Source organism: Sceloporus occidentalis, unplaced genomic scaffold (assembly GCF_023333645.1).
Source record: "Sceloporus occidentalis isolate IW3139 unplaced genomic scaffold, rSceOcc1.0.p SCAF_2, whole genome shotgun sequence".
In the NCBI taxonomy this organism is placed as follows: Eukaryota; Metazoa; Chordata; class Lepidosauria; order Squamata; family Phrynosomatidae; genus Sceloporus; species Sceloporus occidentalis.
This window is the reverse complement of record NW_028316982.1, coordinates 93,380,482-93,408,128: the sequence shown is the minus strand read 5'-3', so window position 1 is coordinate 93,408,128 and position 27,647 is coordinate 93,380,482. Positions and strand designations below refer to the sequence as shown.

At 43.5% G+C, this 27,647-nt stretch overlaps 1 protein-coding gene across 3 annotated transcripts; it reads left to right on the top strand.

The window, feature by feature from the left end:
- The first annotated feature begins 516 nt into the window (after nucleotides 1–516).
- Nucleotides 517–27,647, top strand: LOC149318708 (tumor necrosis factor receptor superfamily member 6-like). Of its 3 annotated transcripts, XM_089510320.1 has the most exons (10): nucleotides 517–593; nucleotides 11,753–11,924; nucleotides 14,862–15,002; nucleotides 18,868–18,976; nucleotides 20,350–20,414; nucleotides 21,616–21,654; nucleotides 22,268–22,351; nucleotides 24,453–24,508; nucleotides 24,995–25,019; nucleotides 26,348–27,647. In XM_089510320.1, the coding sequence occupies exons 1-10, from the start codon at nucleotides 552–554 to the stop codon at nucleotides 26,623–26,625; spliced, it is 1,011 nt and encodes a 336-aa protein (XP_089366446.1). In that variant the 5' UTR covers nucleotides 517–551; the 3' UTR covers nucleotides 26,626–27,647. The 3 variants fall into 3 exon arrangements, with proteins under 3 accessions (XP_089366446.1, XP_089366447.1, XP_089366448.1); XM_089510321.1 differs by lacking the exon at nucleotides 21,616–21,654; XM_089510322.1 differs by lacking the exon at nucleotides 22,268–22,351.

The following is a 27,647-nucleotide window of genomic DNA, read 5'->3' as shown; positions in this document are numbered from 1 at the left end:
CCTGCAGGCTGGATGGACAGGGCTGGCCAAATTTGCCTTCTGAGCTGGAATTTCCCAAACACTATTGCAAGTAAAAGTAAAGACCACAGCTTGATTTTCAATCCTTTTTTTCCTGCCTCACCCTCCTCTGCCGCCACCCAACATGCATGTGCATCTAGGCACTTTGTTCACTGTCTTGCATGATTCTGCAGAAGTCACAAAACTTGCACACAACTTTGGGTTGTCTTACAAAAAGCAATGTTTGGATAAATTTTGTCATTCTTCCCTTTTAAATATTTCTTTGACTAATATTCTTCTGTCGTGGGAGGGGGGGATATCACATTGGTGGGAATTGGCTTGATGGCACTGCTGTCCAGAGAGCAGCAGTCAAAGGTAGTTTCAGCGTCTTAAAATAGCATACAGTATGTACAGCAGAGTGATTTGCCCTCCCCTTGATGGCACTAGTTTCACTTACAGTTGCTCACAGAATAGGGCAGGACATTTCTTTCAAACGTCCACACCATGTTACTTTCTTTTTTACAATTCCGAGTGAGCAGCTGCCTGAACACAACATGATCAAGAGGCTCCTTCTCTGCCTTTTAACACTGTGCCCTGTAAGTATTTCTACACTTCCCTGCAACCATACAGAAGCCAATTGTTTTGCTCATGCTGCAAGCTTCTTCATGACAGATCTATCAGTTTGCTGTTTGACAGGCTGAGGAAAAGGCTGTGTGAGAGGTAGAAGGAAGTACAAGAAGAGTAAATCTGATAGCTGTGTCCGAAACAGTTAGTTGGGGGTTGTGCTTTCAACAGATAGCTGAATTGACACAGAAGAAATGAATTGTTTCTTGTGTCGAAAAAGAGAAGCCAGAGAACTTTGTGCATTGCACATCAGGAATGATTGTTAGAGCTTTTCTTCACTTTAAAAAGTTAATTCACTACATTATCAGCTGCAAGCTGCACGGAGGAAGAGGAGGACAGCGAGGCCTGGGGCAGAGGAGGCGAAGGTAGAGGCGGCGCCTCCCCACGTGGCCGCGCCACCTTCCCCCGCCTCCCCATGCGGCCACGCCACTCACCTCCTCCACCCCCTCTGTCTCAGGCCGCGCGGCCGCGTGGAGGAGGAGGCGGAGTCGGCGCCTCCTGCGCGCGGGCGTGCCACCTTCCCGGCCTGGGGCCGAGGAAGAGGAGGTGGGTGGCGCGGGGAGGCAGGAGAAGGTGGCGCGCCTGTGCTCAGGAGGCGCCGCCTCTGCCTCCTCCACGTGGCCGTGCGGCCTGGGGCAGAGGGGCCTCCTGCGCACGACCGCGCCACCCACCTCCGCCCCAGGCCGCACGGCGAATGGAGGAGGGGGAGAAGGAGGAAGAGGAAAAGGAGGAGAGGGGAGGAGAAGGAGGAGGAGGAGGATAGGGTTGCCATAACCCTCCTGCCGGCGGGACATTCCCAGTTTTTCACCACTAGGGGGCGTCCCTGCACGGTTTCCTCCTTGACTCCCGGCTGTTGCCAATCTGTTGACTTTCACACCAAAATGGGTACTTTTCAGAGCCTTTGGTGTGATTTTGGTGGTTGGTTTTAATGGTAATTTTGAGAGTTGAAATAAGTTCCAATTACAGTGGTACCCCGGGATACGAATTGATCGCGTTACGAAATTTCCGGGGTACGAAAAAGTTAGATTGGAAAAAACTGTTCCGGGTAACGAAAGATTTTTCGGGTTACGAAATTCATTTCGGCGCGAAATTTAACTGCGAAGCGCGGCTAGCGGCTTTCCAGCGCTAACGGAAAGCCTTTTCGGGTTGCGAAATGTATCGGGTTACGAACGGCGCCGCGGAACGAATTAATTTCGTAACCCGAGGTAGCACTGTATTTTTATTCAATTAGGGCTACGTTTTATTGCCATATTAACATTACAGGGACTTTTCAGGGATTTTGACTGAATATTTGGTGAGATATGGGGGGATTTGGTGAGTTTTGGCCAAACGTTTGGGGAATTATCTTTGAGGCTTGTTGGCAACAATTGTTGCCAGACTCAGGAAGAGGAGCTCCTCCTCTGTTTAGTCTGAGCAAGGCAGCAGAGGGGAGAGGGCCATTTCCTTTGGCACCGAGGCAAGGATGATGATGAGGAGGAGGAGGTGTGTGGCCATTTTCAATATGTATTTTGCCCCTGTGTATTTTTTCTAACTTTGACTGCCAGGGCTCAATGCTCTGGAATTCTGGTGTCTGTGAGGCATTTGGCCTTCTCTGTCAGAGAGCTCTGGTGCCACAATAAACTACAATTCCCAGGATTCCATAGCACTGAGCCCTGGCAGTCAAAGCAGTGTGTTTTGGACACAGATCTCCTCCTTTTGTGAGTTAATGAATGAATCCAGTCCCTGTCCTTTATATCTCTCTCACACTCTGCAGGAGTAATAACCCACTTTGAGACTGCTTTAACTCAATGCTAGGGAATCCTGGGAATGCTAGTATTTGGGAGACATTGAGACTTCTCTGTCAGAGGCTCTGAGGCCACAATAGACTACAATTCCCAGGATTCCCCAGCACTGAGCAGTCTCAAACTGGACCATTTCCTCAGTGTGGATGCACCTGGGGAGGAATTCTGGGCACTGCAGTTCACACTACATTGTGACTCCCTGTTAGAGATAGCTCTGGGGCCCAGTGTACTACAATTCCCCAGCACTAACCCAGGACAGTTAAGTCACTCTCGAACTGGATTCTTTCCTCAGTGTGGATGCAGCTTTGGTGAGGAACTCTGGGCATTTCAGTCCAGCTATGTTTTATTTCTGCAGTGTATTTTGGACCAGAGACAAGGTGACCAGGCATCCTCCTCCTTTTCCAGATATGTCCTCTTCGGTCAAATTTCAGAATGTCCTCCACTTTGATCATGGCTAAGAAACATGCATTTATATTAACATTTTAAAAAAAGCATCAATTTTTTTCGCGTGTCCTCCATTTATTAAAACTGTGTCCTACATCTGAAAAATGTCCTACATTTGTCCTACATTTGTCCTGGTTTGGAGGTCATGGCAACCCTAGATGAGGAGGAGGAGGAGGGGGGTAGAAGGAGGAGGAGGAAAAGGAGGAGGGGGAGGAGGAGGAGGAGGTGAGTGAGTGAGTGAGTGTGTGGCCAGAGGCCTCAAAGTGTTTTTATATTTTGGGGGGGTGCTTTTAATGCCAACAAGTCTCCCTTGTTTTGACAATGATATGGTGGTGGTGGTGATGATGATATGAGTCAGTTTGAGAGGCATGCAGGCACTGTTTTTTAAGCCGAGAGAGTGTCACCTTCCAAAGTGTGTTTTGGGTGCTTTTAATGCTAACAAGTCTCCCTTGCTTTGACAATGATAGTGTGATGATGATGATGATGATGATGATGATGATGATGATATGAGTCAGCTTGAGAGGCATGCATGCACTGTTTCTGAAGCTGAGAGAGTGTCACCTTCCAAAGTGCCTTTTCTGTGTGTTTTTGGTTCTTTAATGGTGATATTGATATCAGAAAGCCTCTGAGGCAAGGCCAATGTAAGTTGCTGTGATTTTTACAAACTCATGCGCAGTGAAGAAAAACCAAAGTCCCTTGACCAAGTACACACTTCTGAGAAGTACACTTGGTGCAAGAACGGTGGAACCACCTTGACATGTTCAATATGCATAGCCATGTTAAACCATGCTAAGTGTTAAACCCAAGGGATTTGGTTATGGAATAAGCCTCTGAAATATGCAAGAGGCCACGTTAAGTAAAGCCATGTGAAATGCCCAAACGTGTGTCGTGTGTGTTTTGGAATGGAGGTTGGGGGTGTTTGGCCAGAAAAGGGAAGTACATTTCTGCCATCTGTCTAGGAATAATGCCCAAATTTCCTCCATTTTGATCATGCCTAAGAAACATGCATTTATATTAACATTTTTTAAAAAGCACCAAATTTTTTCACGTGTCCTCCTTTTTTAGAAAAATGTGTCCTACATTTGAAAATGTTATCCTACATTTGTCCTACATTTGTCCTGGTTTGGAGGTCCTGACTTATGGCAACCCTAGCTGTACTTTAAATCTTCTTTTTATTTTCTCGTGTCTGACAGTGCAATCAGCAGTGAAACAAAAACCACTTAGCTATTTTTGCTCAGATATTTGGGGCAGGAGAGGTGCAAAAGTATATGTTGTTTACAATGAGTTATGATGCAATCCTGAGTTAATTTTGTGTAAGCAGAAAGCTAGCCGTTGTTTTCAGAAGATCTGAACATTTCACCATAACTATCCATGGTGCATGAGTATCTTTCAGGAGGAAACATCAAGTTCTTATTTAAGATAATGAATATGTATTTGGAAGTCAGAGCTATAGCTCTTTTAAAGATTTGTCATTTTACATTATAAATTAATCAGGGAGTTGTCCCAAGAAAAAGGGGTGACTTGGCTTGAGAGCAGCTTGATGGGGGCCATTTTAAAAGAAATACTATTTTTTTTTTTTTATTTCTGGAGAATTAGTCATTGCCAGAAAATACTGTTAGCATTTTCCATGGGCTTTCTCTGAATGAGTTTTCTTTCAGTGTGAGCTGACTGAAACATGCCTGAGCAGATCCCTGATTTGTTTAGATTGGTGAGGATTGTATACATGCCTTCAAGTTACCTGGTGATATATAGGAATCCCAGGAATTTCATAGGGTTTTCTTGGGCAAGGAATGCTCAGAGTTGGTTTTACCAGTCCCTTCCTCTGAAATACAGCCTACAACACCTAGTATTCATTGGTGGTCTCCCATCCATATACTAATCAGGGTTAATCCTGCTTTGCTCCTCATAGACCTATAGACAGGATTTAGGGATATATAGTTCTTCCTCACTTTTTCCCTGTAATCAGCCAATTCCAAGGAAAATCTTGTTCCCCTGTTGCTGTTCTTAGCTGTACTGCTCATTTTTTTGCCTCTTCCCCATGCATGCTCAATATCACAAGAGCAGACTGTCTGCAATTGCCAATTGCCTCTCTCCTCCTGCGCAACTGCCATCTCATTGGATGCCCCATGTGACTGGCTACATAGTAGCATGAGTGATACCCGTACAGTGCATTGGCACACTCAGTGACACATTGGAAAAGCACAATCATGGAGTTCCCCTTCCCCTCTCCCTTCACCCCATGTTCCCCTGTTGGACTGTCTGGTTCATGTATATTTTAATAACATCTGTTGCATTATTGGCAACCTGCCATGTTTGTCATGATTTCACTTCATGGGATGTTTGATGGCTTGGTGGTGTGATGGGTCAATGATGCTGCTGACCACATGTGTACCTGTATGCTTGACAAATGAAAAAACCATATGCTGAACCATGGTGCCAGCAGCTGCAACTACTGGTCCCAGAGCACATACTCCAGATTGCTTCCATACATTGCTTGGGCTTTCTCACATTCCAGCACTTGTGTTGTGTTGTTTATATGCTGTTCCAATAGTGCACACTTTCTTTGGGCCGGTACATACTGGCGCAAAGCGGCATGGCAGCGGCAAGATAAGGGCTAGGTGTGACTCAGTGTCCACATTCACCAAGCCCTAATATCGGTGCAGTTACATCATAACGGGGTGCAGCCTCGTGACATAAGGGTGCCAGAGCGCCCAAACGACTCTAGCTGGAAGCGCCGTCACAAGGGCTGCATTTCAGAGCTTCTTTTTGAGCCAGATCGTTGCCACAGCTGTACAGCCCCTTTGTTAGAGTGGAGCAAATGAACATTTTTGCTCCTTTTTTTCGCCCCGGAGGGCAGCTTTGTCCCAGTTTTACGCTGTTTCAGCCTCATACATCAGCTAAACAGCTGATAGTTTTTTGTGGGTTTTTTCGGGCTATCTGGTCATGTTCTAGAAGAGTTTATTCCTGACATTTTGCCAGCATCTGTGGCTGGCATCTTCATTCTCTAGAACATAGCCACATAGCCCGAAAAACCCACAAAAAACTATGGATGCCAACCATGAAAGCCTTCAACTAAACAGCTGATGGTTGAAATGGGATGAAACCACATTTTATTGTCCATGCGAACAACCCCCATATCAGTTTGCATTATATATGGATATACAGTCAGCCCTCGATATCTGCGGACTTGCCACCTGCAGATTCAATTATCCACAGACAGCAAGTCCACATTGTTCCCAATGGCATGTACACATGGCCATGCCACCATTAGGGACAGCTCCCATTTTCCCATAGCAGCGCAAGCATGTGGCCCCACCACCATTAAGTCCCGTTGTCCCTAACACAGCTGCATTGCCACTTGGGACAACAGCGGCTGTCCCTAATGGTAGCGTGGCCATGTGCATGCACTGCCACTGAAATTCCATTGTCCCTAATGGTGGCGGAACTGCATGCACATGCTGTCACTGAAGACAATAGAACTTGAGTATCTGCAGATTTTGGTATCCATGGAAAGCGGGGTCTGGAACAGCTCCCCTGTGAATATCAAGGGTTGACTATATATTCAACTGTGTAAAAAAACATAATGTACACTATGGACTTTATCACACCAGCAAAAAAGATAGAAGCATAGCAGGATGCTCCCACCAATATCACGCAATCACGAGATGATTATCACATGACTTTGTGCAAGGTCGCGATTATCCTACTATTATCCTGTGAATAAAGAGGAATTCTAGTGTTGCTTTTATTCATGGAAAATCCCGTGAATAAAAAGTGGCACATTTGTCTTTATTTGTGGGATAATCACAACATCACGCGACTTTGTACTGCTATGCTCCCATCTTTTTTGCCTGTGTGATAATCTCCATTGATATGCATATGGATGATATGGATGGTGTTTCTTGATTTTCTAAATCCTGACATTGGGAACAGTTTTTCCTCCTTCTTTTTCATAGCTTTGAGACACTTTTGAGACTAGAAAATTATTTTTCCCTACAATGATGGCACGTTGTGCAATCTTTTTACAAAAGTTGCACAGTGTACCCAGAAAACTCTCTCCTAAGCACTGTGCAGCTTTCTAAGGAAATGGTTCCATTTTTGGTGTGGAAAGGAAATTGCACAAAATTCAAATATGGTGTTGGCACAAAAAAGATCATTTCCAGGTAGCCACGTGGGTATTTTGTGCAAGATTGCTGGTTTTTATAGAAAGAGAAAAATAGAGAGAGAAACCATAAGTTTGCACAGGAAAAATGTTGCACAGAAAACAGCAATATTGCACATCAAATCATGTTTCAATGGGTCAAGAACTCCAAATTGGTCCCCAGTGTCAAACTGATAAGTTTATTTTCTTCCTGTCATTGGTAAAGATTCAAATGCTTATATCTGCATATTTGATCAGTACTTACAGAGCCACCTTTCCTTTGAATTATAGTTAGGGATGCCATATCCCGGTGGCCCCCGGGACAAATCCGCTTTTGGGGGCCCCTTCCCAGTCCCAGTCCGGTTTGGCCCCCAGCCCCCGGTTCGGGACCCGCGTGGCGCCAACCCACCTTCCCCCGCCTCCCCGCGCAGCCGCGCCACCCACCTCCTCCTCCGTTCCAGGCCGCGCAGCCATGTGGAGGAAGCGAAGGAGAAGGCGAAGGAGGAGGCGGTGTGCCTCTTGCGCGCGGCCGCGTGGCCTCGAACGAAGGAGGAGTTGGGTGGCGCGGCCACGTGGGGAGGTGGGGGAGGGTGGCAGGGAGGCGGGGAGGGGGGCCTCCTCCTCTATTCCAGGCCGCGCCAAGCGGAGGAGGAGGCAGAGGTGCCTACCTGGCTTGGCGCTCCCCGCCCTCACGCGCGCCAAGGCAGCAGGCAGGCAGCCACCCACCGCCTCCTCCGCCTCGCGCGCCTCCGTGCTGGGCACTTCCTTGGGCCCGGGAGGCGGAGGCAGAGGAGGAGGCTGAGGCGGAGGTGGGTTCCTGCCTGCCACTTCTTGTTAAACCACCTTGACATATTCAGTATGCATAGCATGTTCAGTGTGAAACCCAAAGAATTTGGTTATCAAATAGGCCTCTGAAATATGCAAGAGATTGCCATGTTAAGTAAAGCCATGTTCAATGCCCAAATGTGCTGTTTGACATGGGGGGAGGGGGGGTTGGCCAAAAAGGAAAGTACATTTCTGTCATCTGTCTACGAATAATGCCCAAATGTCCTCCATTTTGATCATGCCTAAGAAACATGAATTTATATTAACATTTTTTAAAAACCATCAATTTTTTCCACGTGTCCTCCATTTTTTAAAAATGTGCCCTACATGTGAAAATTTTGTCCTACATTTGTCCCAATTTGGAGGTCCAGACTTATGGCAACCCTAATTATAGTAAATCATTCCCATGCCTACCCCATCCCAGTTTTGTCTGCAGTAGGCTTCCCATATCCCGCTTGGGGGCGGGACTTTCCCGATTTGGGGCGGGTCTGCATGGTCCCGCCCCGGTTTGGCCCCGCCCCCGGGACTCCCCCCCCCCCAGCGAGTCCTGCAGGCTTGGCTGGGGCTTGGAGGACGGCTGTCTTCCAAGCCCCAGCCATGCCCTGGGGGCTCCTCCGCAATCGCGGAGTCCTCCAGGCTTGGCTGGGGCTTGGAGGACAGCTGAAGCCAAGCCCCAAACCTCTGCCTGGCTGCCTCCGTCTCTGGGGGGAGAGGGAAATCCCGGGGGTGGGGGCAAAACGGCGACGGAGGCAGCCAGGCAGGGGTTTGGGGCTTGGCTTCAGCGAGGCCCCATTCCCTTGCCTGGCTTCCTCCGTTGGCGACGGAGGCAGCCAGGCACGGGAAAGAGCCTTTCCTCTTTCTCCTCCTCCTCTTCTTCTGCCTCCTTTTCTTCCTCCCCTTCTTCCTTCTTCTTTCTCCTCCTCTTCCTCCCCTTCTTCTTCATCTTTTTCCTCCTCTTCTTCTTCCTCCTCTCCTCCTCCTCCTCCTCCTCCTCTTCTTCCTCCCCTTCTTCCTCTTCCTTCTTCCTCCTTTACCTCCTCTTCTTCATCTTCTTCCTCCTCCTCTTCTTCTCCATCTCTTCTTCTCCTCCTCCTCTTCCTCCCCTTCTTCCTCCCCTTCTTCCTCTTCCTTCTTCCTCCCTTTCCTCCTCTTCTTCATCTTCTTTCTCCTCCTCTTCTTCTCCATCTCTTCTTCTCCTCCTCCCCTTCTTCCTCCCCTTCTTCCTCTTCCTTCTTCCTCCTTTTCCTCCTCTTCTTCATCTTCTTCCTCCTCCTCTTCTTCTCCATCTCTTCTTCTCCTCCTCCTCTTCCTCCCCTTCTTCCTCTTCTTTCTTCCTCCTTTTCCTCCTCTTCTTCATCTTCTTTCTCCTCCTCTTCTTCTCCATCTCTTCTTCTCCTCCTCCTCTTCCTCCCCTTCTTCCTCCTCCTCTTCTTCTTCTCCTCTTCCTCCTCCTCTGCCTTTTCCACTTTTCCTCCTCTTCAATGCCCAAATATGATGTTTGGAATGGGGGGGGGGGAGGTTAGCCAGAAAGGGAAGTACATTTCTGCCATCTGTCTAGGAACAGTGCCAAAATGTCCTCCATTTTGATCATGCCTAAGAAACATGCATTTATATTAACATTTTTTTAAAAATCATCAATTTTTGCGTGTCCTCCATTTTTATAAAAATGTGTCCTACATTTGAAAATTTTGTCCTACTTTTGTCCTACATTTGTCCCAGTTTGGAGGTCCAGAATTATGGCAACCCTAGTCTGCAGTGGCCTGGATATTCCAGGGCAGCCCAGAGAATGCTAGTTCCAGAGCTGCCCTGTCCTTCCCTCTTAAGCACTCCATTCTATTATTCCTTCCTGGAAAAATCACTTTATTCCCATAAACTGTCCTAGGACACATTTTGCCCTATAAAATAAAGCTGCCAAGCCAGCCTCAATTCAGTCTTGTTTGAGATTCAGACAGACACTCTTATCAGTTTCTCTCCTAACTCCTCAACTGCTGCCACCCCCTTGATCCATAGGCAGCAGGCTGAGTCACTTCCATTTCATTAAAATCTCCAATTGGAACTTCTGCTTCTGGGACCTGGTACATATTACCTTCTGAATTCCTGAAAGTCACTATTTGTTACCATCTTTATATTGTTATTTTTTGTATGTGTGTATGAACATGTATTTGTGGATGAAAGTTGATTTACCTTTTGCTATAGTAAATAAAACTACATTTTGGCCTTGCATTCTGGACTTCTAGTCATCAGAACTGGTATACACAGGCTTGATCTCTGCCTTTAGTTGCCCAAATCCCTCTCAGCAGCTTCAACTTGAGCTGATAAAATTCACCCTATGTAATATTGGTTGTGGGTGCCCTCTGGGACTCTGGCATTTTGGATAACAGGGACACGTTTTAAACAGCCATCAAGCATCAGAACAGAGGGCTCTGGATCTTCCTGGAAGATTTGGCACTGAATTTGGCACTGAACAGACTGGACACCATCTGGACTGTTTGTACCAGACTCTGAATTTGGATCCTGTGTCATCCTGACTCTCTACAGAGAAGATTGGGAGGCTGGTTTATTTGCATGTGAATACAGGGCCTCCATCTCTTAAACTGAAGCACAATATGAAGTGTCTGGGTTTTTTTGTTTGGCTCTCTCTCTGTAGCATAAGCATCCTTCCCTTCCCCTTCCAGAAAACCCATGATATGTACAGATATGTATCAGTGAGATACAGTGCTTATTATATAAGAATTGTCTATAATTTTCCAGCAAGTTGGGAAATGTGTTGTTTCATCTATAGCCCTAAGGGAAACGACTGTCTGCATGCATATCTTTATGAAATTATTTGTATCAATTACATCTGTAGACAATGAAGATTCCATTTAGCACACAGTGTACATTACAGCTCTGTGACGCTTCAGGGCAAAACCCTTTCCCATCCTTACTTTGGACCTTCCCTTTCTAAAGGAGTCAAAGTTTAACAAGGGGTATACAAATGAGAAAAATACTGCTTTTGAAGAAGGCCATACAAATATTGCCCCCTCTTTCCTCACCACATTCCCTCCCTTCTCTGAGATCCTACAAGCTATGCTTCTTTGAAGCAAGAACTTGATAGCTGCAGAGAAGCAAGGTGGATCAATTTAACATCTATCTATCTATCTATCTATCTATCTATCTATCTATCTATTTATCTGGAGTATTTATACCCTGCTCTTCAGCCACAAAGACTCTCAGAGCGCTTACAAATGGTTAATTAGACAGTTCTTTGCCCTCTTACAGTCTAAAAAGACATGACACAAAAGAAGGGAATGGTGGTGGGGAAGGGGATCAGGCCCAGTTCTTCTCTCCCTCTGAGGCCTGGACCAAGGCAGATAAAGGCTAGAGGGAGGGCTCTCCTTCTTAGTCTAGAGCTAGGCCCTATTGAGCTGGGCCTGTCACTCTCCCTCTGAGGCCGGATACCAACATTTCTGCTTGTTAAGGCAGAGCAGGTTCCCTACCGGAAGCTGTGCAGAACAACAGGCAGTCACTATAATGTGTACCAATGGTCTTTGCTCTTTGCACTTCCAGAAGCTCCAGCTAGCATGACCAGTGGGGAGGGATTGTTGGAGTTGATGTCCAAAACATCCAAAGGACCAGAGCCTGAGAACTTGTTTTGTAATGATGAACTAGATGGTGAGCCAGTGGTGTGAAAAAGAATAAAGTAGCTTCCTAAATTCCTGAGCTGGTTCTCAGAATCACTGTAGCTATCAACTTCTTGCTTTCTGCCCATGCATCAAGACCACAGTTTGCCTTTCCCATCCATTTTTCTATCTTTTTGATCCTCAAAGCTGCTGCCACCCAGGTGAGCTCCCCACAATAGTTTCCATGCATTAAATTATGCATAAGTGCTACTACAGTTATATTAGTAAGGCACTGACATTCAATATTTATGTTCTTCTTTTTTTCCACTTTATCATAGGCATGTATCGTAATTGCTGGACTATCGCGTGACAGTGATTCACATAGAGCATATAGGAAGCATTTTGCAGTGAAATATATTTCTAAGCGAGATGGCACTAGCTGTCAAACTAATACACAATATCTGTACAATACAACTACTGATGCCTTCTGCTGTTACTCTTGTGATCCGGGTAGGTATTATTATAAGATAAGAAAAAAGAGTGTCATCATTCTGGATATTCCAAAGGGAGGCATATTTTATAACTTTCATTCTTGCTATTTTCAGATTTTTTTATAGATGTATATACCTCTTTGCAGTTTAGGTCTGAAACTAGTTACAGCTCAGCATGTCAAAGAAAAGGAAATGAGGCTTTGTTGACAAGGGAATGAGGCCAATGCTCCATAGTTCTGATATAATCATACATACCATATATACTCGACTATAAGTCGAGAAATTTATGCCTGAAAATAGCCCCAAAAATCTTGGGTAGACTTATAGAAATGTCAACACAGCAATAGCGATGAGAAAGGTCCTAGAGCAAGCAAGCCTGACACCCCAATCTCCATTGAATTCCTCCCCTTCCAGTCCATTTGCAAGTTTTTCCATCCTTTCGGGAAAAATCCCCTTTGAAAAGCACTTGCCTGGTCCGTTTGCAAGGCTTCCCTTCCCTGGTCCTCTTTGCAAGGTTTTCCTTCCCTGGTCCCCTTTGCAAGGCTTCCTTTCCCTGGTCCCCATTGCAAGGCTTCCCTTCCCTGGTCCCTTTTTCAAGGCTTCCCTTCCCTGGTCCCCTTTGCATCCTATGGGGCAAACTCCCAATTGAAAAGCACTTGCCTGGTCCCTTTGCATTCTATGAGGTAACTCACCATTGAAATGCACTTGCCTGATCCCTTTGCATCCTATGAGATAACTCCCCATTGAAAAGCACTTGCCTGGTCCCTTTGCATCCTATGAGATAATTCCCCATTGAAAAGCACTTGCCTGGTCCCTTTGCAAGCCTTTGCATCCTATGGGGAAAACTCCCCATTGAAAAGCACTTGCCTGGTCTGTTTTGCAAGCCTTTGCTTCCTGTGGAAACAATCTCCATTTAAATCCACTTGCTTCTTAGAGGTCCAGAGAAGGAGACGGAGGGACGGAAGTGGTATTTCCCCCTTTCCATCCTTCCTTATGGCCCCCTAAGTTTTACCCTTGACTTATCCATGGGTCATATCAAAATCCAGGATTTTCACCCTGAAACCTTCTCTCGACTTATACATGAGGTCGACTTATACACACGTATATACAGTAGTTGACTATATGAAGCAGCATAAAGATCATGGAGATGTGTATTTGGAGTATCACAGGAATGAACATCCTGTTGACCAATTTGCCACATTACACTGGTGAGCTAGCATTAGGGATTTAATTCTTCACTAATTGTCTCCTCAAAGGAAGGAGTGGGTATTGTGGCAACTTTCTTCCCACTGTGAGAAAGTCTTTGAAAACTACACAGTTTTCAAAGCATGTTTACAATGCAGGGCTTATTCTGTGCAATATGTTCGCTGATGGTTTTGTGCTGTATTTCCTGCACAAGAGACAGCATTTACAGCCCAGCAAAAAAGAGCTGTTACTTGTTCAGAAAATGCTGTTTTCTTTACAAATCAACTACATGTGAATTTCACACTGAATGAATCATGAATTACAACATTTTCTGCACAGGAAAAACTTTTTTCTGTGCAGACAATAATATTTCTGTACAGAAATGTCATTTTCTGTATCAAAAATGCTGTTTCTATGCTAAACAACCACAAGCAGATTGTTTACAGAGTGAGTCTTGAACTCTGAAGATTTTCATTAGTCCAAGATACTTCTGACCAGGGTTTCTTGACATTATTATTATTATTATTATTATTATTATTATTATTAAGCTTTATTTATATAGCACTGTAAATTTACACAGTGCTGTACATACAATCAATTAAAATAGATAAAATAAACCTGCCTATGGTGTACATTCTACAAAAATAATTAAATATAATACATATTAGTACATGATATATTCAAAAATATATTTATAAACTACCTGCCAAACATTTTGGAGTATAGTTTGCTCCATGGAGTGTTGGCCAACTTATTCAGAAGAGGAATGTATGCTTCCTCACTCACCATCAGAATGGGGTCAAAAAGAATGGACCATGTAGAGAATCCATTCTAGGTTCCAGATTTTATTTATTAATAATGAAAAAACCAAAGCATTTGGGAGCAGGCTCAACAGTGCAGCTTTCTTTAGTGTGATGTACACCTATAACTGGACAGGGAAAAAGGAAAAGGAAATATAAGGCCTGATTCACAAGACTGACAATCAACAAACCAACAATAGTCAGGAAATTAATAAAGATAGAGAGAGAGAGTGAATAAATTTTAAAAATAAATTTATAACAAATCCACATAAAAATTCATTTGCTTATATAGTAAGCATATGATCCATTTTGCTTTGTAATGATATTAAAGGCACAGTACTATCCATGTGTAGATCAATTTAGCATAAATCTTTGCACTGGTGAACTGGCTACTGGTATAAACAAAGCAACACTTGGACAAAGGCCTGAGACATTTTAACACAACCATCTTCTTCAGTGGCAAATACTGGGAGTTCTTCATTTCCAGAACTCCCACCAGTCGCTGTTTTTTCCCACCAGTCAGGGCCAAATCCCTCAGTTTAAATTTGCTCATGTAATGGGTTTAAGAATGTGTCTTGCCTTCACCAGCCATTGATTATTTTTATTTTATTTGTATGAGGGGATGGGAAAGGTCATGCCCCTGGAATCACCTCTTTTTACTTTGAAAATTAGAACCATCCCATCCACTCCACAAGCTTATGTCCTTTATCATGTCATGAGGAAGATGTCTATCTAGCCTGTAGATGGTGTGCCTTCCTCATAAAATCCCTCTAAAAGGAAACCTGCTAGATATTTTGCTGTCAGACTCAGCCTTTCACATTTTTAATGGTGTGTAATTAAGTATCTGTTTAACCCATCTTTTAGTTTGCTGCTTAAGCATCTGAGGGGAGATAAAACTGAATTTAGAAATGTGAAATATTCTAGGGGTTCATACTAGATTCCAACTTTAACTCAAACTTTTTTTAAAACAGGTTCTGTTGCTGAATATGTTGGTTGCAAAAAAGCCGATCCTAGAACCAAATGTAAAAGATGCACAGAAGGAATTGAGTATATGGATAAATTCAATCATAAAACCAAATGTCTGCGGTGCAATGATTGTGACAGTCAGCATGGTATGTTTTCAGCTTCCTTTTTATTACATCAATGTATTTACACAGGAACAATTTAAAAGCATTTTATTACAGAAGCAGACTTTTATAATTTGCCTGTGCTGGACAGGACCCTTCTACATTTATGCCTGTTATCTCTAGATTAGAGGTAAACCAATCCCAACATCACAACAGGATTGTATGTCTACTGTGGCATGGCACTATCTTAAAACTAGAACTTGATGTGCCATTACTGGATTAAAAATGATTTTAAAAAATCATGACAAGTATCATGATTTTGTATCTTGCATTATGAACTTTCAGTCATGTAAACTCACTAGCTAGTTCATCATGTATCATAGCTGTTAACCTCATGCTGTTGTAATTTGCTGTTTTAACAGTATTATTATTCTGTATTTCTGTGTAATTCAGGACACCGAATTTGAGGTCATCCGGATTGTTGGGTTTTGCTGCTTCATACCTTTTAATGTTGATTCTTGTCATGTTCCTGTTCAAACTGTCTCCTGATCTCTTTAAAAAGGCAGCACATTTTGATTCATATATGGAAGACTTGCTTGTGACATGGGCAGTGCTGTTAGAAATGAGTATATTCAACTAACTTGTCCTCTTCCCTAGATGTGTTTCCAGATGTCAAAATACTCACATGGTTTTCTTTTGTTACCCCCAGACACTGTCTTGCTGAATTTGTTTTATTTTTTTTAAAAAGAGTGTTCACTAATTATACAGTGATAAATTATGGTCCCTTTTGCATTGCACAGTTATAGCACTATGACTCTACGTTAACTACTATGGCTGCATCCTGTGGAATCCTGGGCTTTGTAGTTTGAGCAGGCACTAGACCTCTCTGAGAGAGAATTCTAAACTACAAATCTCAGGATCCCATAGGATGGAATTGCCAGGGCAGTTAAACTGGAATCATAGTGATATAATTGTGGGCCTGATTCCCACTACCTTTTAAACCGGATCGCAAATCGGTTTGAACCGGTTCAAATGACCCTGGTTCCCACTTGAATCGATTCGCTTAAGTGATTTGGAGAGGACGGGCACGTGCTAGACCAGGGGTCAGCAACCTCCGTCCCGCGGGCCGGATGCGGCCCGCGAGCGCCTTTCCGCCGGCCCCCGGTTCCTCCTGCCACCAAAATCGCCGCCGATTTCGGCCGCTCCAGCCGCCATTTTGCCCTTCAAAATGGCGGCGCACATTAGGAGGCCCGATGCGGCCTCCGGAGCCCTGAATCGGGGCTCCAGTGAGAGGTTTGAAATTTATAAATATGAAATAGCTATGCTAATACTTCCTTACTTTTTGCTTCTGTAACCTGCTTGCTTCAAGAGAACAGGACAATTGACTCATGGAATGAGTCTACAGCGTAAAGTGCAAATGGGCTACCTGGCCCCCACTCTTTTTTTCTGTGTGTGACTATAGCGAACACACACACATACACACACCTCTCTGCCTCCCTGCGTTATCAGTAGCTTGTCTAACTGCAAAACTATTTGTTAATTAGCATCCGCTTGCAAGGCAATTGTTGAAGAAACTGCTAGTTAGTAACTTCAAAGGGCTCAGCTCATGAACTTTTAAACCTTGCCTTAACAACTTAGTGCCTGATTATCTCATGGCTAGGTAGAAAGTGAAACAGCATAAACCATATTAGGCAGTGGGCTGTTCTTGCTGGGTCTCTGCTTAAAGAAATGTATAAAAATTGTAACACAAACAAGGAAGGCTGCTGCAGCCTTGGAAAACACCTGTTTGGATGGAGTTGTCAGCCCTGATCAGTGAATAAACTTGTGTTTTTACTCTGGACCACACAGTCAAGCCTCTGACTTCCTTATTTTGGCTGGTCACTCCAAGAACCTTCCCAGAAGGGAAAATCCTTGCTCATATTTTCCCTTACACCAGCAGCCGCACCGGGCCTCTGGGAGGCCCGATGCGGCCTCCGGAGCCCTGAAACGGGGCTCCAGAAGCCGCACCGGGCCTTCCGAGGGCGCCGCCCACCTCCCTCCTGGCTCCACCCACCTCCCTCCTGGCTTCGCCCTCCCTCCTTCCTCCTATAAATGGAGGGGCGGGAGGGGAAGGAGGAGGAGGCAGAGAGAGAGGGATGGAGGGGAGGAGAGAGAGAGAGAGAAAGGGTGGGAGGGAGAGGAAAGAGAGGGATGGAGGGGAGGAGAGAGAGAGAGAGAGAAAGGGTGGGAGGGAGAGGAAAGAGAGGGAGGGAGGGGAGGAGAGAGAGAGAGAGAAAGGGTGGGAGGGAGGGAGGGAGGGAAGGAGAGAGAGAGAAAGGGTGGGAGGGAGAGGAAAGGGAGGGAGGGGAGGAGAGAGAGATAGAGAGAAAAAGGGTGGGAGGGTGGGTGGGAGAGGAAAGAGAAGGAGGGAGGGGAGGGGAGAGAGAGAGAGAGAAAGGGTGGAAGGGTGGGAGGGAGAGGAGAGAGAGAGAAAGGGTGGGAGGGAGAGGAGAGAGAGAGAAAGGGTGGGAGGGAGAGGAGAGAGAGAGGGAGGGGAGAAGAGAGAGAGAGAGAGGGGTGGGTGGGAGGGGGGAGTGAGAGGGAGGGAGGAAGGGAGAGAAAGAAAGTGGTTTGAGACAGTGGCATGCATTTTTTGCTGTTTTGTGGACTTGCCTAGTCGCTTCCATTCTTGCAAATATTGCTATTATTATTGTTGTTGTTATCCTTTGGTATTCTCTTTGCAAAATCCCCCCACATGAACTTGCTTGCTCTTTTCTGGGTTGAGACAGTGTGCATGCATTTTTCCTGTGTTATGGCATTGCCTAGTAGCTTCTTGCAAATATTATTATTATTATGCGGTTCCGCCCCCGGAGGGTGGAAACTCCTCCCCTGACATGTGGCTCCACCCCCAGATAGTGGAAGCTCCGCCCTGGCATGCACCTCCGCCCCAGAGGGTGGAAGCTCCACCCACCGTGTGCGGTTCCACCCCCGGAGGGTGGAAGCTCCACCCACCGTGTGCGGCTCCACCCCCGGAGGGTGGAAGCTCCACCCCCCCGGCTTCGGCCCCCCAGTTGTCTGAGGGACAGCAACCCGGCCCCCGGCTCAAAAAGGTTGCCTACCCCTGCGCTAGACCCATTTAACCCACATCTTTTTGACACTGATATTTTCTGCATCTTTTTTGATAAATTGATTCTGCGCAAGTGTGAACCAGATGTGGATTGGAATCATTTTAAATTTGCCCTTCGGCCGGCTGGAGCGGGTCCATTTTGAACTGATTCATTTGTGAATGTGAACCACAAGTGGGTTATTTTACAGGGGGAAAATGTGATCAGGAGAAATGTAGTGGGAACCATGCTTTGCTGTCGAATCGATCCATTTATTCGGATCACAAACTGCTTTTTTGGTAAGTGAGAATGAGGTCATGTAGTGTGAATGGAAGCATTCCTAAATCACATCTTTTGTTGACATGTTTGTTTCCTTAAGATGAGTCCCCCCCAAAAAAAAATCAATACTCAACACATACTCCCTCTTTTTCCATGGTCAGTCTTTTTCCAATGCCTCAGTTCATATAGAGAGTGTGAAGGGGACAAAACCATACTAATAGCACTATTCCATTTTGAAAAGAAGAAACAGATTGGTGTCTAGCCTTTCCATAAAGACCTGCCATGAAGGACAGTCTATCCATCCAGGAAGAAATTAGTACCATTATTAATAACTATGAAAAGTTTCTCCTAATGAAATCTACTCTCCTGTAACATAAGCCTATTAGATCTAGCCCTTTCAGCTCCACAAGCCTTCCCCCTTCTCCTTATGATAGGATGTTAGGTATTTTGTAATTCCCCTTGTGCTTCCCAGTTTTCAGTATCGGCTCTCCACAAAAGAACTAGTTTCTTTTTAACATAATGTAATAGAATATTTAAATTTATTTTAGGATTGGAAGTTGAAACAAACTGCACCATCGCACAGAATATAAAATGCAAATGCATGCCTGGCTTCTTTTGTGATTCTCAACCATGTCAACATTGTAATCCATGTGATAAGTAAGTTTCCCAAACAATCATAAGACTTAAAGGTAAGAGATGAATTTAAAAATAATATGGGAGTGAAGCACCCTTAAACCACATCTTCTATTGAACCTGTGGATCTGCCCCCATTTCAGGTAGTTTTTAAAGCTTCTCCTATTCTTGCGGACACTATTGGTGATCTTACACAGTAGAAATAAAGGCAGTTTGATGTCACTTTAAGTTCTGTAACTCCATCCTATGAAATTGTGGGATTTGTAATTTTACAAGGTATTTAATCTTTGATAAAGAATGCTGTTGCCTCACCAAGCTATAAATCCCAAGGTTCTGTAGAATGGACCCATTGTTGTTAAACTGGTGTCAAACTGCATTATTTCTACAGTGAGGATGCAGCCAATACTATTACTTCACAAGTAATCCAGATGTGAACAGCTCATGACCTAATGAATGGGGCTAGGGCTGGGGCTGTGGGAGCTCACTTGCCACTGAATTGACTGCTATGAACACAGCAATGGCAATCCAAAAAGGGCAAAATACTTTACAAGTTGCATGGAGAATGTGCACCTTGTTTGAAATCTAAATAACACTCTCAGAGCCACAATTCAGCAGGAAAACAAGGTGCTCACCCACCATATGTCTTATTTTAAAGGCAAACAATGCCCTTTTTTGCCTCCATTGCTACTGACATTCTGCAGCATAGCAACACAATTTGTAATGGGAATGGGATGTTGGCCCTAGTAGGTTTGAAGTATGAATTGGTTTACCACTGCCATTGTTTACACCTCGGCAGTCCGTGTATATATTTTATATATTTTAAAAATATTTTCAAGCAGTGAATGGTTGAATCCATGCATAAAGAATCCATGGATATGGAGGGCCAACTGTACCTCTTTGGAAATTGTCCTGTAATTGTTGGTGGAAGAAGAGAACATCCAAGGGACATCATGCATCCTGTTTGCACTATTTCAAACTATTGTACCTGAGCAGAAATGAGACAGAACTTCCTTAAGGGTCCCTATGTTCACAAAGATGCAACCCTGTGTGTTACAGAACAGTATTGTGTAGAGCACAGTTCACTCCTTGTGGAAAGATCAAAAGGTGAACAATCTGCTGAGAAGAGTGAGCAGTGTGATACATTTGGAAACAGCCTCTTTCCAAGACAGAGAGGTGCACCATCATTTTCAAGCACCAGGTGGCATTATACAGCTGAGAATATAACTACCGTACTCCATGCTATTGCAGTCTGAACACTGAGAATATTTTTGAAATTGCTCCTTCCTGACCATACTGAAACTGTCCCTTCCTAAAACTGGATAAAGCAGGAAAATTTTCATTATTCCCTTAGCAGAGTATCTAATCACTCCTTTGTTGTCAAATACCTTTATTCATAGGTGCGAAAATGGTATAATTTTAGAAAAGTGCACTGAAACTAAAGACACCATATGCCAAAGGAAAGGTAACTATCAAAATCTTTGACTTAGCTATAAAATTCAGATGACTTGTCTGAACTTTTAGCCACACTGTTGCTTGCTATTACAGTCTTTCTGAACCAGAATGGTTGGCAGGGTAGAGAAACCCCCTGTTATCTCCAATCAGTGATCAGACATAGTGGTAGGATTTATTGGCATGTTGCTTGCCATCCCAGTTACAAACGCTAGTTATACACAATAGAATCTAGAGAGGAGGCACTTTGGGGATAGACGTGGACCTTTTTTGGACCAATGGGGTAGATTTTATCCCCTTTTGCTTCATGGGGTGCATGGCATGCTATCAACCATCGTGTGTCAGAGAGACCACAGATTAAGGTCTGTTAGCCATGTAAAAGCTTGCTTAGCTGTTCTGAAACCATGTTGGAATAGGCCTGGTGTGTTGGAAAGGGTGAGTAGCTTCAGGAGGATGTTTGTGGGATTTAAGGTTGACTTGTGTGGGAAAGAAGGCAGGCTGTTGGGAGGCTGTGGGGACATTTAAATGTGGAGCATATGCTCTAGCCTCAGATCTGACAATGGACTTGCAGCTGTGCTAAAGATAATCTTTAATAAAAACTTTTCTGAATTCATCCAGGAAATCTATTATTTGAGTTAGGCAGAGGCAGGGTGAGAACTGGTATAACATGGTGGTTTGATTGTTGGACTATGACTCTGGATACCAAGATTCAGTTCCCAGCTTGGCCATGAAACCCACTGGGCGACCTTGGGCAAGTCACATGCTTTCATCATCAGGGGAAGGCAATGGCAAACCTCCTCTGAACAAATCTTGCCAAGAAAACCCCATGATAGGGGTTAAGGGACACCATAAGTCAGAAATGACTTGAAGGCACACAACAACAACAACAACAACAACAACAGGGGCAGGGCACCACAGCATTGGACAAACTGAATGGATCAGCTAACCAAAACTTTGAAGCTGCCATAGACTGAAGCAGTCATCTCAGTTTGATATTAATTATATTTATTCTGACTTTGTCACATTTCAAGAAGATTCAGTGGGCCTCGCCATCTGCAGGCTTGCCATCAACATATTTGAGCATCCGTGGATAGCAAGCCGCATTGTTCCCAATGGTGGTGCGTGCACACGACAGCGCTATTTGCCACATGCACATCACACTACCATTAGGAACAATGGGACTTAAGGTCTCACATTTTTTTTCATATCTGCAGGGGGGGAGTGTCTGGAACAGACCACCCACACATACGAAGGTATGACTGTACTGTATTTGCATTTGCACTAGGTATACCTCTGGTTTGCACCAATTATGTTACATTTATTATTTGGTGATTCTGTCCTCAATGTACAACTAATTCCAAAACTCACAAAACAGTGATACCTTTAGTGGGCCAACTAACCAGAACAAAATACATTCGAAACTCCACTGGATTCTTGGTTATGGTCAAAGGGGGAAATGGCCTCTGCATGCATCTCCAGACCATCTTAACTGACAACAAAAGCAACAACTTAAGACAAAATGTAGGCCTGTGAATCTAACATCATCATTTATTTTTATTTTTAACTATATGAATTTTAACATCTTTGACTGATGAAGAATCCAATGGAGTTTGGGAAGCTTGCATAATGTACTTTGTGCATTTTAGTTGTTCTAATAAAAGTATCATTATTTTGTGAATTTGTGAATTTGTTGTATTTTGATGTAGGGCCAACATGGCTACCCCTGAATATGTCCACAAAATGATTTGGAATGAACACTGAATTTCTTGAAATGGAAAAGCTACAGATCTTATCAGTTTGAAGAGTTTATTAACCATCCTTCTTTGCAGATTTTTACATAAAACTTTACAATGCTCTACTTAACAGAAAATGTAATTTGGTGGCACTGGGTGATTCCACTTCTTTCTCTCATTGTGGTTGCTATGTTGGCATGTTTTACATGGAGGAAAAGTAAGTTGATGTTGCTTTTATTATACTCTTCTACATTTTCCTAATTTATTCTGCTTTCAAGTGTATAGATTGGAGAGAGGGTGAGGCTCTTCTCTCTCTCCCACCACTTGCTCAGGCTCATTTGATGGGAGCAAAGTAAAGGGTCTTCTTGGTGGCTATTCCCAGACTTTAGAACTCCCTCCCTAGAGAAGCCAGCATGGCTTCATCCTTGCTCTCCTTCTGTTGGCAGGTCAAAACATTTTTGTGCCATCAGGCTTTTACAGACTCCCTAAGATTGGGCTTTTAATCCTGTGTGGTGGTGTTTTTAAGGTTTGCATGTAGTGTGGTGCTATTTTTAAAGTTTGAATGCACTTTAATTTAATGTTTAATGTTGTAACTTCATAACCATTTTAATGGTTTTAAAATCTTATATTCATACTTATATTAATGTTTGTGCGTTGTTTTTAAACTGTGGCCCGATCCAGAATGGCCAGAAAGGATGCCCTCATCATGCATGAGGGGTGCCTCGCAGCGACGCTTCCAGACGCCCCGCAACCCTTGCACGTGATGAGGGCGTCAAAATGGCAGCACCTTGTATAGATGGGCGCCACCATTGTTACATGCCAGACACATAACATCCGCACGTCGCTGCACCATTATGATGTCACGAGTCTGCCATTGATGCACTGTGACGTCATAATGGCAGTGCAAGAAGAACCAGCTTTTTGCGGATTCTTTTTTGCTCCGCAGGGAAGCCCTGCAGTTTGGAGGCTGTGGCTTCCCCGCAAAGCAAAAATAGGCGCCGAGAGACGGTCTGTCCCGCGCCTGTATTGTTTTTTGTGTTTGGTTTTTTGGGGGGCTATGGGGCCATGTTCTGGAAGAGTTTTTTCCTGACATTTCACCAGCATCTGTGGCTGGCATCTTCAGAGAATGCTGGCATGGAAGTGAGTGGGGTATATATATTCTGACCCGCTAGCAGTGTTCAACCATGAATCAAGGAACATGAAATACACTGCAGACTGGGTCAGCCAGAAAAATCAGCAGTAGCAGAACACATTATAAACCATCCTGGATATAAAATGCTATTTGAAAACACTGAAATTCTGGACCATGCCAACAACTATCAGGTCAGAAGGCACAGGGAAGCCACTGAACTCCAGAAACACCTAGACAACTTCAACAGGAAAGAAGAAACACTTAAAGTAAACAAAGTTTGGCTACCGGTCCTGAAAAACATCAAAATCAAAAAACCAGCACGTGCAAATGAAAAACACCCAGAGTCAGGAGGAGTTTCCCAGTATATGATGGATCACTAATTAAATGGACACCCTGAGGCCTTGCAATTCAACAACAGAACAATACACAGATTAACATGTAAATCAGTTCCTCTTAACCAAGGTAACACAGTATATATACCCCACTCACTTCCACGCCAGCATTCTCTGAAGATGCCAGTCACAGATGCTGGCAAAACATCAGAAATAAACTCTTCCAAAACATGGCCACATAGCCCAAAAAACCAACAAAAAACGAATGCTTTAAATATGACATTAACCCTTGTGTCCCATTGTTGGGAGAAAGGCAAGGTGTAAATGAATAAAATTATTATTATTATTCATTGCAAAAAGTTGTAAATATATTGACACATACTCTGCATCACCTACTTAATTACAAATGCATAACCAAGTATCTCACCAAGCCCAACCTCTCCAAACTGCTCTTAACAGCCAGCAGCCACACCAAGTGATGGAGGTCTGCTCTGCTGGTGGTTGGAGCACAGCAGGGTAATATTTCCATTCTCCTTCTATGACGATCAACAACAGAGCCCTTATTACAATTCCACCTCATAGCCTTGCTCACTGGTAGGAGGGGCCAAAACATCTTCCTGTTACACCCTGATACCAGCAGAATTGTCCTCCATAGCTTGATGCAGCTGTCAATTGTTAAGGCGGGGGGGGGGGGGACATTTATGATCATGGTACTATTGCGACAGTTGTATATAGTATTAGTGAATATGGAGCAGTTACAGATCCATCAGTATATTACCAATCCTTACCCTGCAATACAGGGTGCCAGTCACTATATGGAGTTATTATAAATAGCTGTTTCTATTTCCTTGTAGTTTCAGTGAGGAATAACTATGAGTGCAATATCTCAACTCTAGATGATGCCTGCACTGTGAGTAACTTTTCTTTTAAGTATCAGTGACATTCATGCAGCAATTCAAACAAGATTATGAGGAAATAAATAAAGGATATCGGAGATTATCAGATGGGGATGGGACAAAGTCGGGATCACTCTCCCGTCCTTATCCCGTCCATGACAGCTATCACGCAAAAACCTTTCATAACATAGCGCTGAGCCTGTCATCATCTTGTCATTGAATTGGAATTGTATTAATGTGAATTCCTGTTAATACAAAATGCCAGGACAATTCCACTTCAATAGTTATTCACGGAGGGGCGACCTATGTTATTGCCCCTGCAGCTCACAAGCATACGCCCCATTCAAGCCTATGGGGCTTGAATATGTATGAGTCTCTGATTTCGTAGGAGGGGACTGGAATGGATTCCCCATGAAAATGGAGAACCGACTGTACATTGTTTGTATACATGATTTCTCATGTTTTCATTTTTTGTTTTCAAAACTATTCTGTCTTTTTAGGAAATGGAGCCTCCCAGTAATCCAGGTAATATTATTGTTATCATTGTTATTTCAAAATGTGAATGGAGTGTGAGTCTCTGTTTTTGCGGCTTGGAAAGAGATCTAGCCACAATAGTACTTTAGTTTTACACCACATTTGGACTTACACCATGTTTTCTATATGCTGCTTTATTGGGAAAGGGTCCAAAATGCATGAGCTAGGCTATTAATTGGGCTTTCTAAGATGGGGACATGTAATTCTGCTCTTGAAACAGCTGCAAAGTCCCAGTTCAAAGATGACATTTAAACTTCTTAAATGTTTGAAAGTGGGTTATCTGAAGGCACACCTTCTCCTGGTCCTATGTGAACTGTCTCTTATTGTCATCAGGAAAGGCAGGTCTGCATGTTCCATGGTACCATCCATCATAATGGTATTAGGGTGAGGGTCTTTGGATAATCACATGGAAGTTTCCAGACTCTCTCATCTTGGTCCTCACTAATGGTGTTCTACTATATTTTGTGAAGATTTCTCTTTCCTAAAAGGCCTTTAATTAGGATAGTTGTGAGTCTATGTTTAGCTGTTGTTAGTTATGCTGGTGATATTCTTTTCCCTGGTGAATTTTATGGCACACATTTTTATTTTGCTGCTTATGTTTTACATTTTCATTGTCTAATTCAGTTTTATGGTCATTAGTACACATTCTTGTGTTCTTTGAAGGAAGACAAGAAATCTAATGTTTATGCGTTTCTTTGTTTTAAAAGAATAAAGTAGATGTTACATGTTAGATGTTTATCATAGGCCTGAAACAGACAGGCCAAATAGAGTGGCTTCCGACTGCCGGGGGGGGGGGGGGGGCATTTAAACAATGCATGCCCCCATAGAGGCTACCTAATATGGCCTGAAGCTGCCCACAAAAGGAGTGGATTTAATCCACTCCTGCCAATGGCCTGTCCATGACCATGGCAGTGGCTTGTTCAGAAGCAAGGCTATCCAGTTGCCACGGTCCCAGGGAATCATGGCTGGAGTGGCCAGATATCGCTCCTTCCAGGCAGTCTGCTTCAGCCCACTATCTTCTGATTCCTTTGAAAAGAAAAGTATGATTGAACCAAAATTCAGTTCCCTTCCATCTGTCCTCAGAGAAGCTAATAGATTTTTAGATCTATTTATATAAAATTAATAATGGACATTTAATTTTCCTTGTTCTTCATTTCCATATACATATTGACTTCAGCCCTCATTTTTTCTGCTTTTGCATAAGCCTAGTAAAATGACTGCAAAATTTGGGATAATGGGATTTTTTAAAACAAACTATTTATATATAACTAATAACAAACATTGCTTGATTTTTATTTATTTTTTATTTTTATTTCTAGATATTGATTTGACCCCTCATATTTCTGACATTGCAGAGGAGATGATACTAGAGGATGTCATTAAACTTGTTCGGAAACTGGGCTTGTCACACGCTCGCATAGATGAAGTCACAGCTAATAATTATAACAATGTCTCTGAGCAGAAAATAAAATTGTTAGAGCGCTGGTATCAAGAGAATGGTAGAAATGGTGCTTATGGGACTCTAATAACCACCCTGAGAGAGCTTCACCTTCGTGCTACTGCTGAAAGTATTAAGCAAAAAATAAGACATAGTTGAGTCAATCATGATTAAAAGTAATATTCCAAGGTATTCCAAGAAAGTAATCCTTTTTTCTGTTGTAGAGTCATGGCTGTAAGTTGAATTCATGTTGAAGAGAGAGCTCTGACTTTTTCAACATTTTTTCAGTACTCTGGCCAAAATGCCAGTTTATTTATTTACATTTTCTTCTATTGCTCTTAAGCTCCAGATATATCCCTTTGCTTTCAGTTATGTTCTCACTTTGCCAAATCTGATTGGCTCTATAGTATTGACACTATACAAGAAGTGAGCAACTTTGAAGGGTTCAGAAACCAATGCACTGGGCATATCCCAGAAATACCTTCCCACTAAAGGCACAAATGGTTGGAAATCCATTTCCATTTTTCAAAACCTCTTTGAAACAAACAAACAAACAAAAGCATACATCCCTGGATTTAAAGGAGAACTGCCTTTCCAAGATTACAATTCTCCATTTTTAAAAAACAAAACAATTTGAAGTCGGAGGCTTTCATGGTCGGCATCCATAGTTTGAGCTCGGGGAGTTGTAGAAAAAAGTGGGGTTGTCTATTGCCCAGAGGCCACACGTTGATAACTTTTGCTTCACCTGACTATGATCACAAATGTTAACTCCACCAGGAAGGAAAAAGAAAGAAGGGAAAGCAGTAGTAAGATAGAATTATGCCAAAACATAATTCTAGTGGTAGGGTTGTGAGATCATGACTTTCCCAGGCCCTGAGATTTTGGGTCCAAAACCTGAAACCTAGAGATGATCTCTTGTGATGTCAGGGAGAACAGGCCCCAGTGAAGTTGCAAGAAGCCGCTGCTGGTGATGTCAGTAAACATCATACCTTATGCATCAACGACAAAGTCACAGAATTGGTTTCATCCAACATGGTCATAATTTTTTAAAATTCTTAACCTCCAGTAACCTGGCTTGAAATTACTGGTAAGGAATGGATATAGGGTGACATGTAAATGCTATAGATAAGTAAAAGACCATCTCCTCAGCCTGTAAATGTGTAAATAAACTTTTTTTTAAA

Coding starts and splice junctions, on each gene's coding strand:
- LOC149318708 (XM_089510320.1), top strand. CDS start 552: ATGATCAAGAGGCTCCTTCTCTGCCTTTTAACACTGTGCCCT. Junction 594..11,752: donor GCCTTTTAACACTGTGCCCT/GTAAGTATTTCT, acceptor ACTTTATCATAG/GCATGTATCGTAATTGCTGG. Junction 20,415..21,615: donor CACCATATGCCAAAGGAAAG/GTAACTATCAAA, acceptor TCATATCTGCAG/GGGGGGAGTGTCTGGAACAG.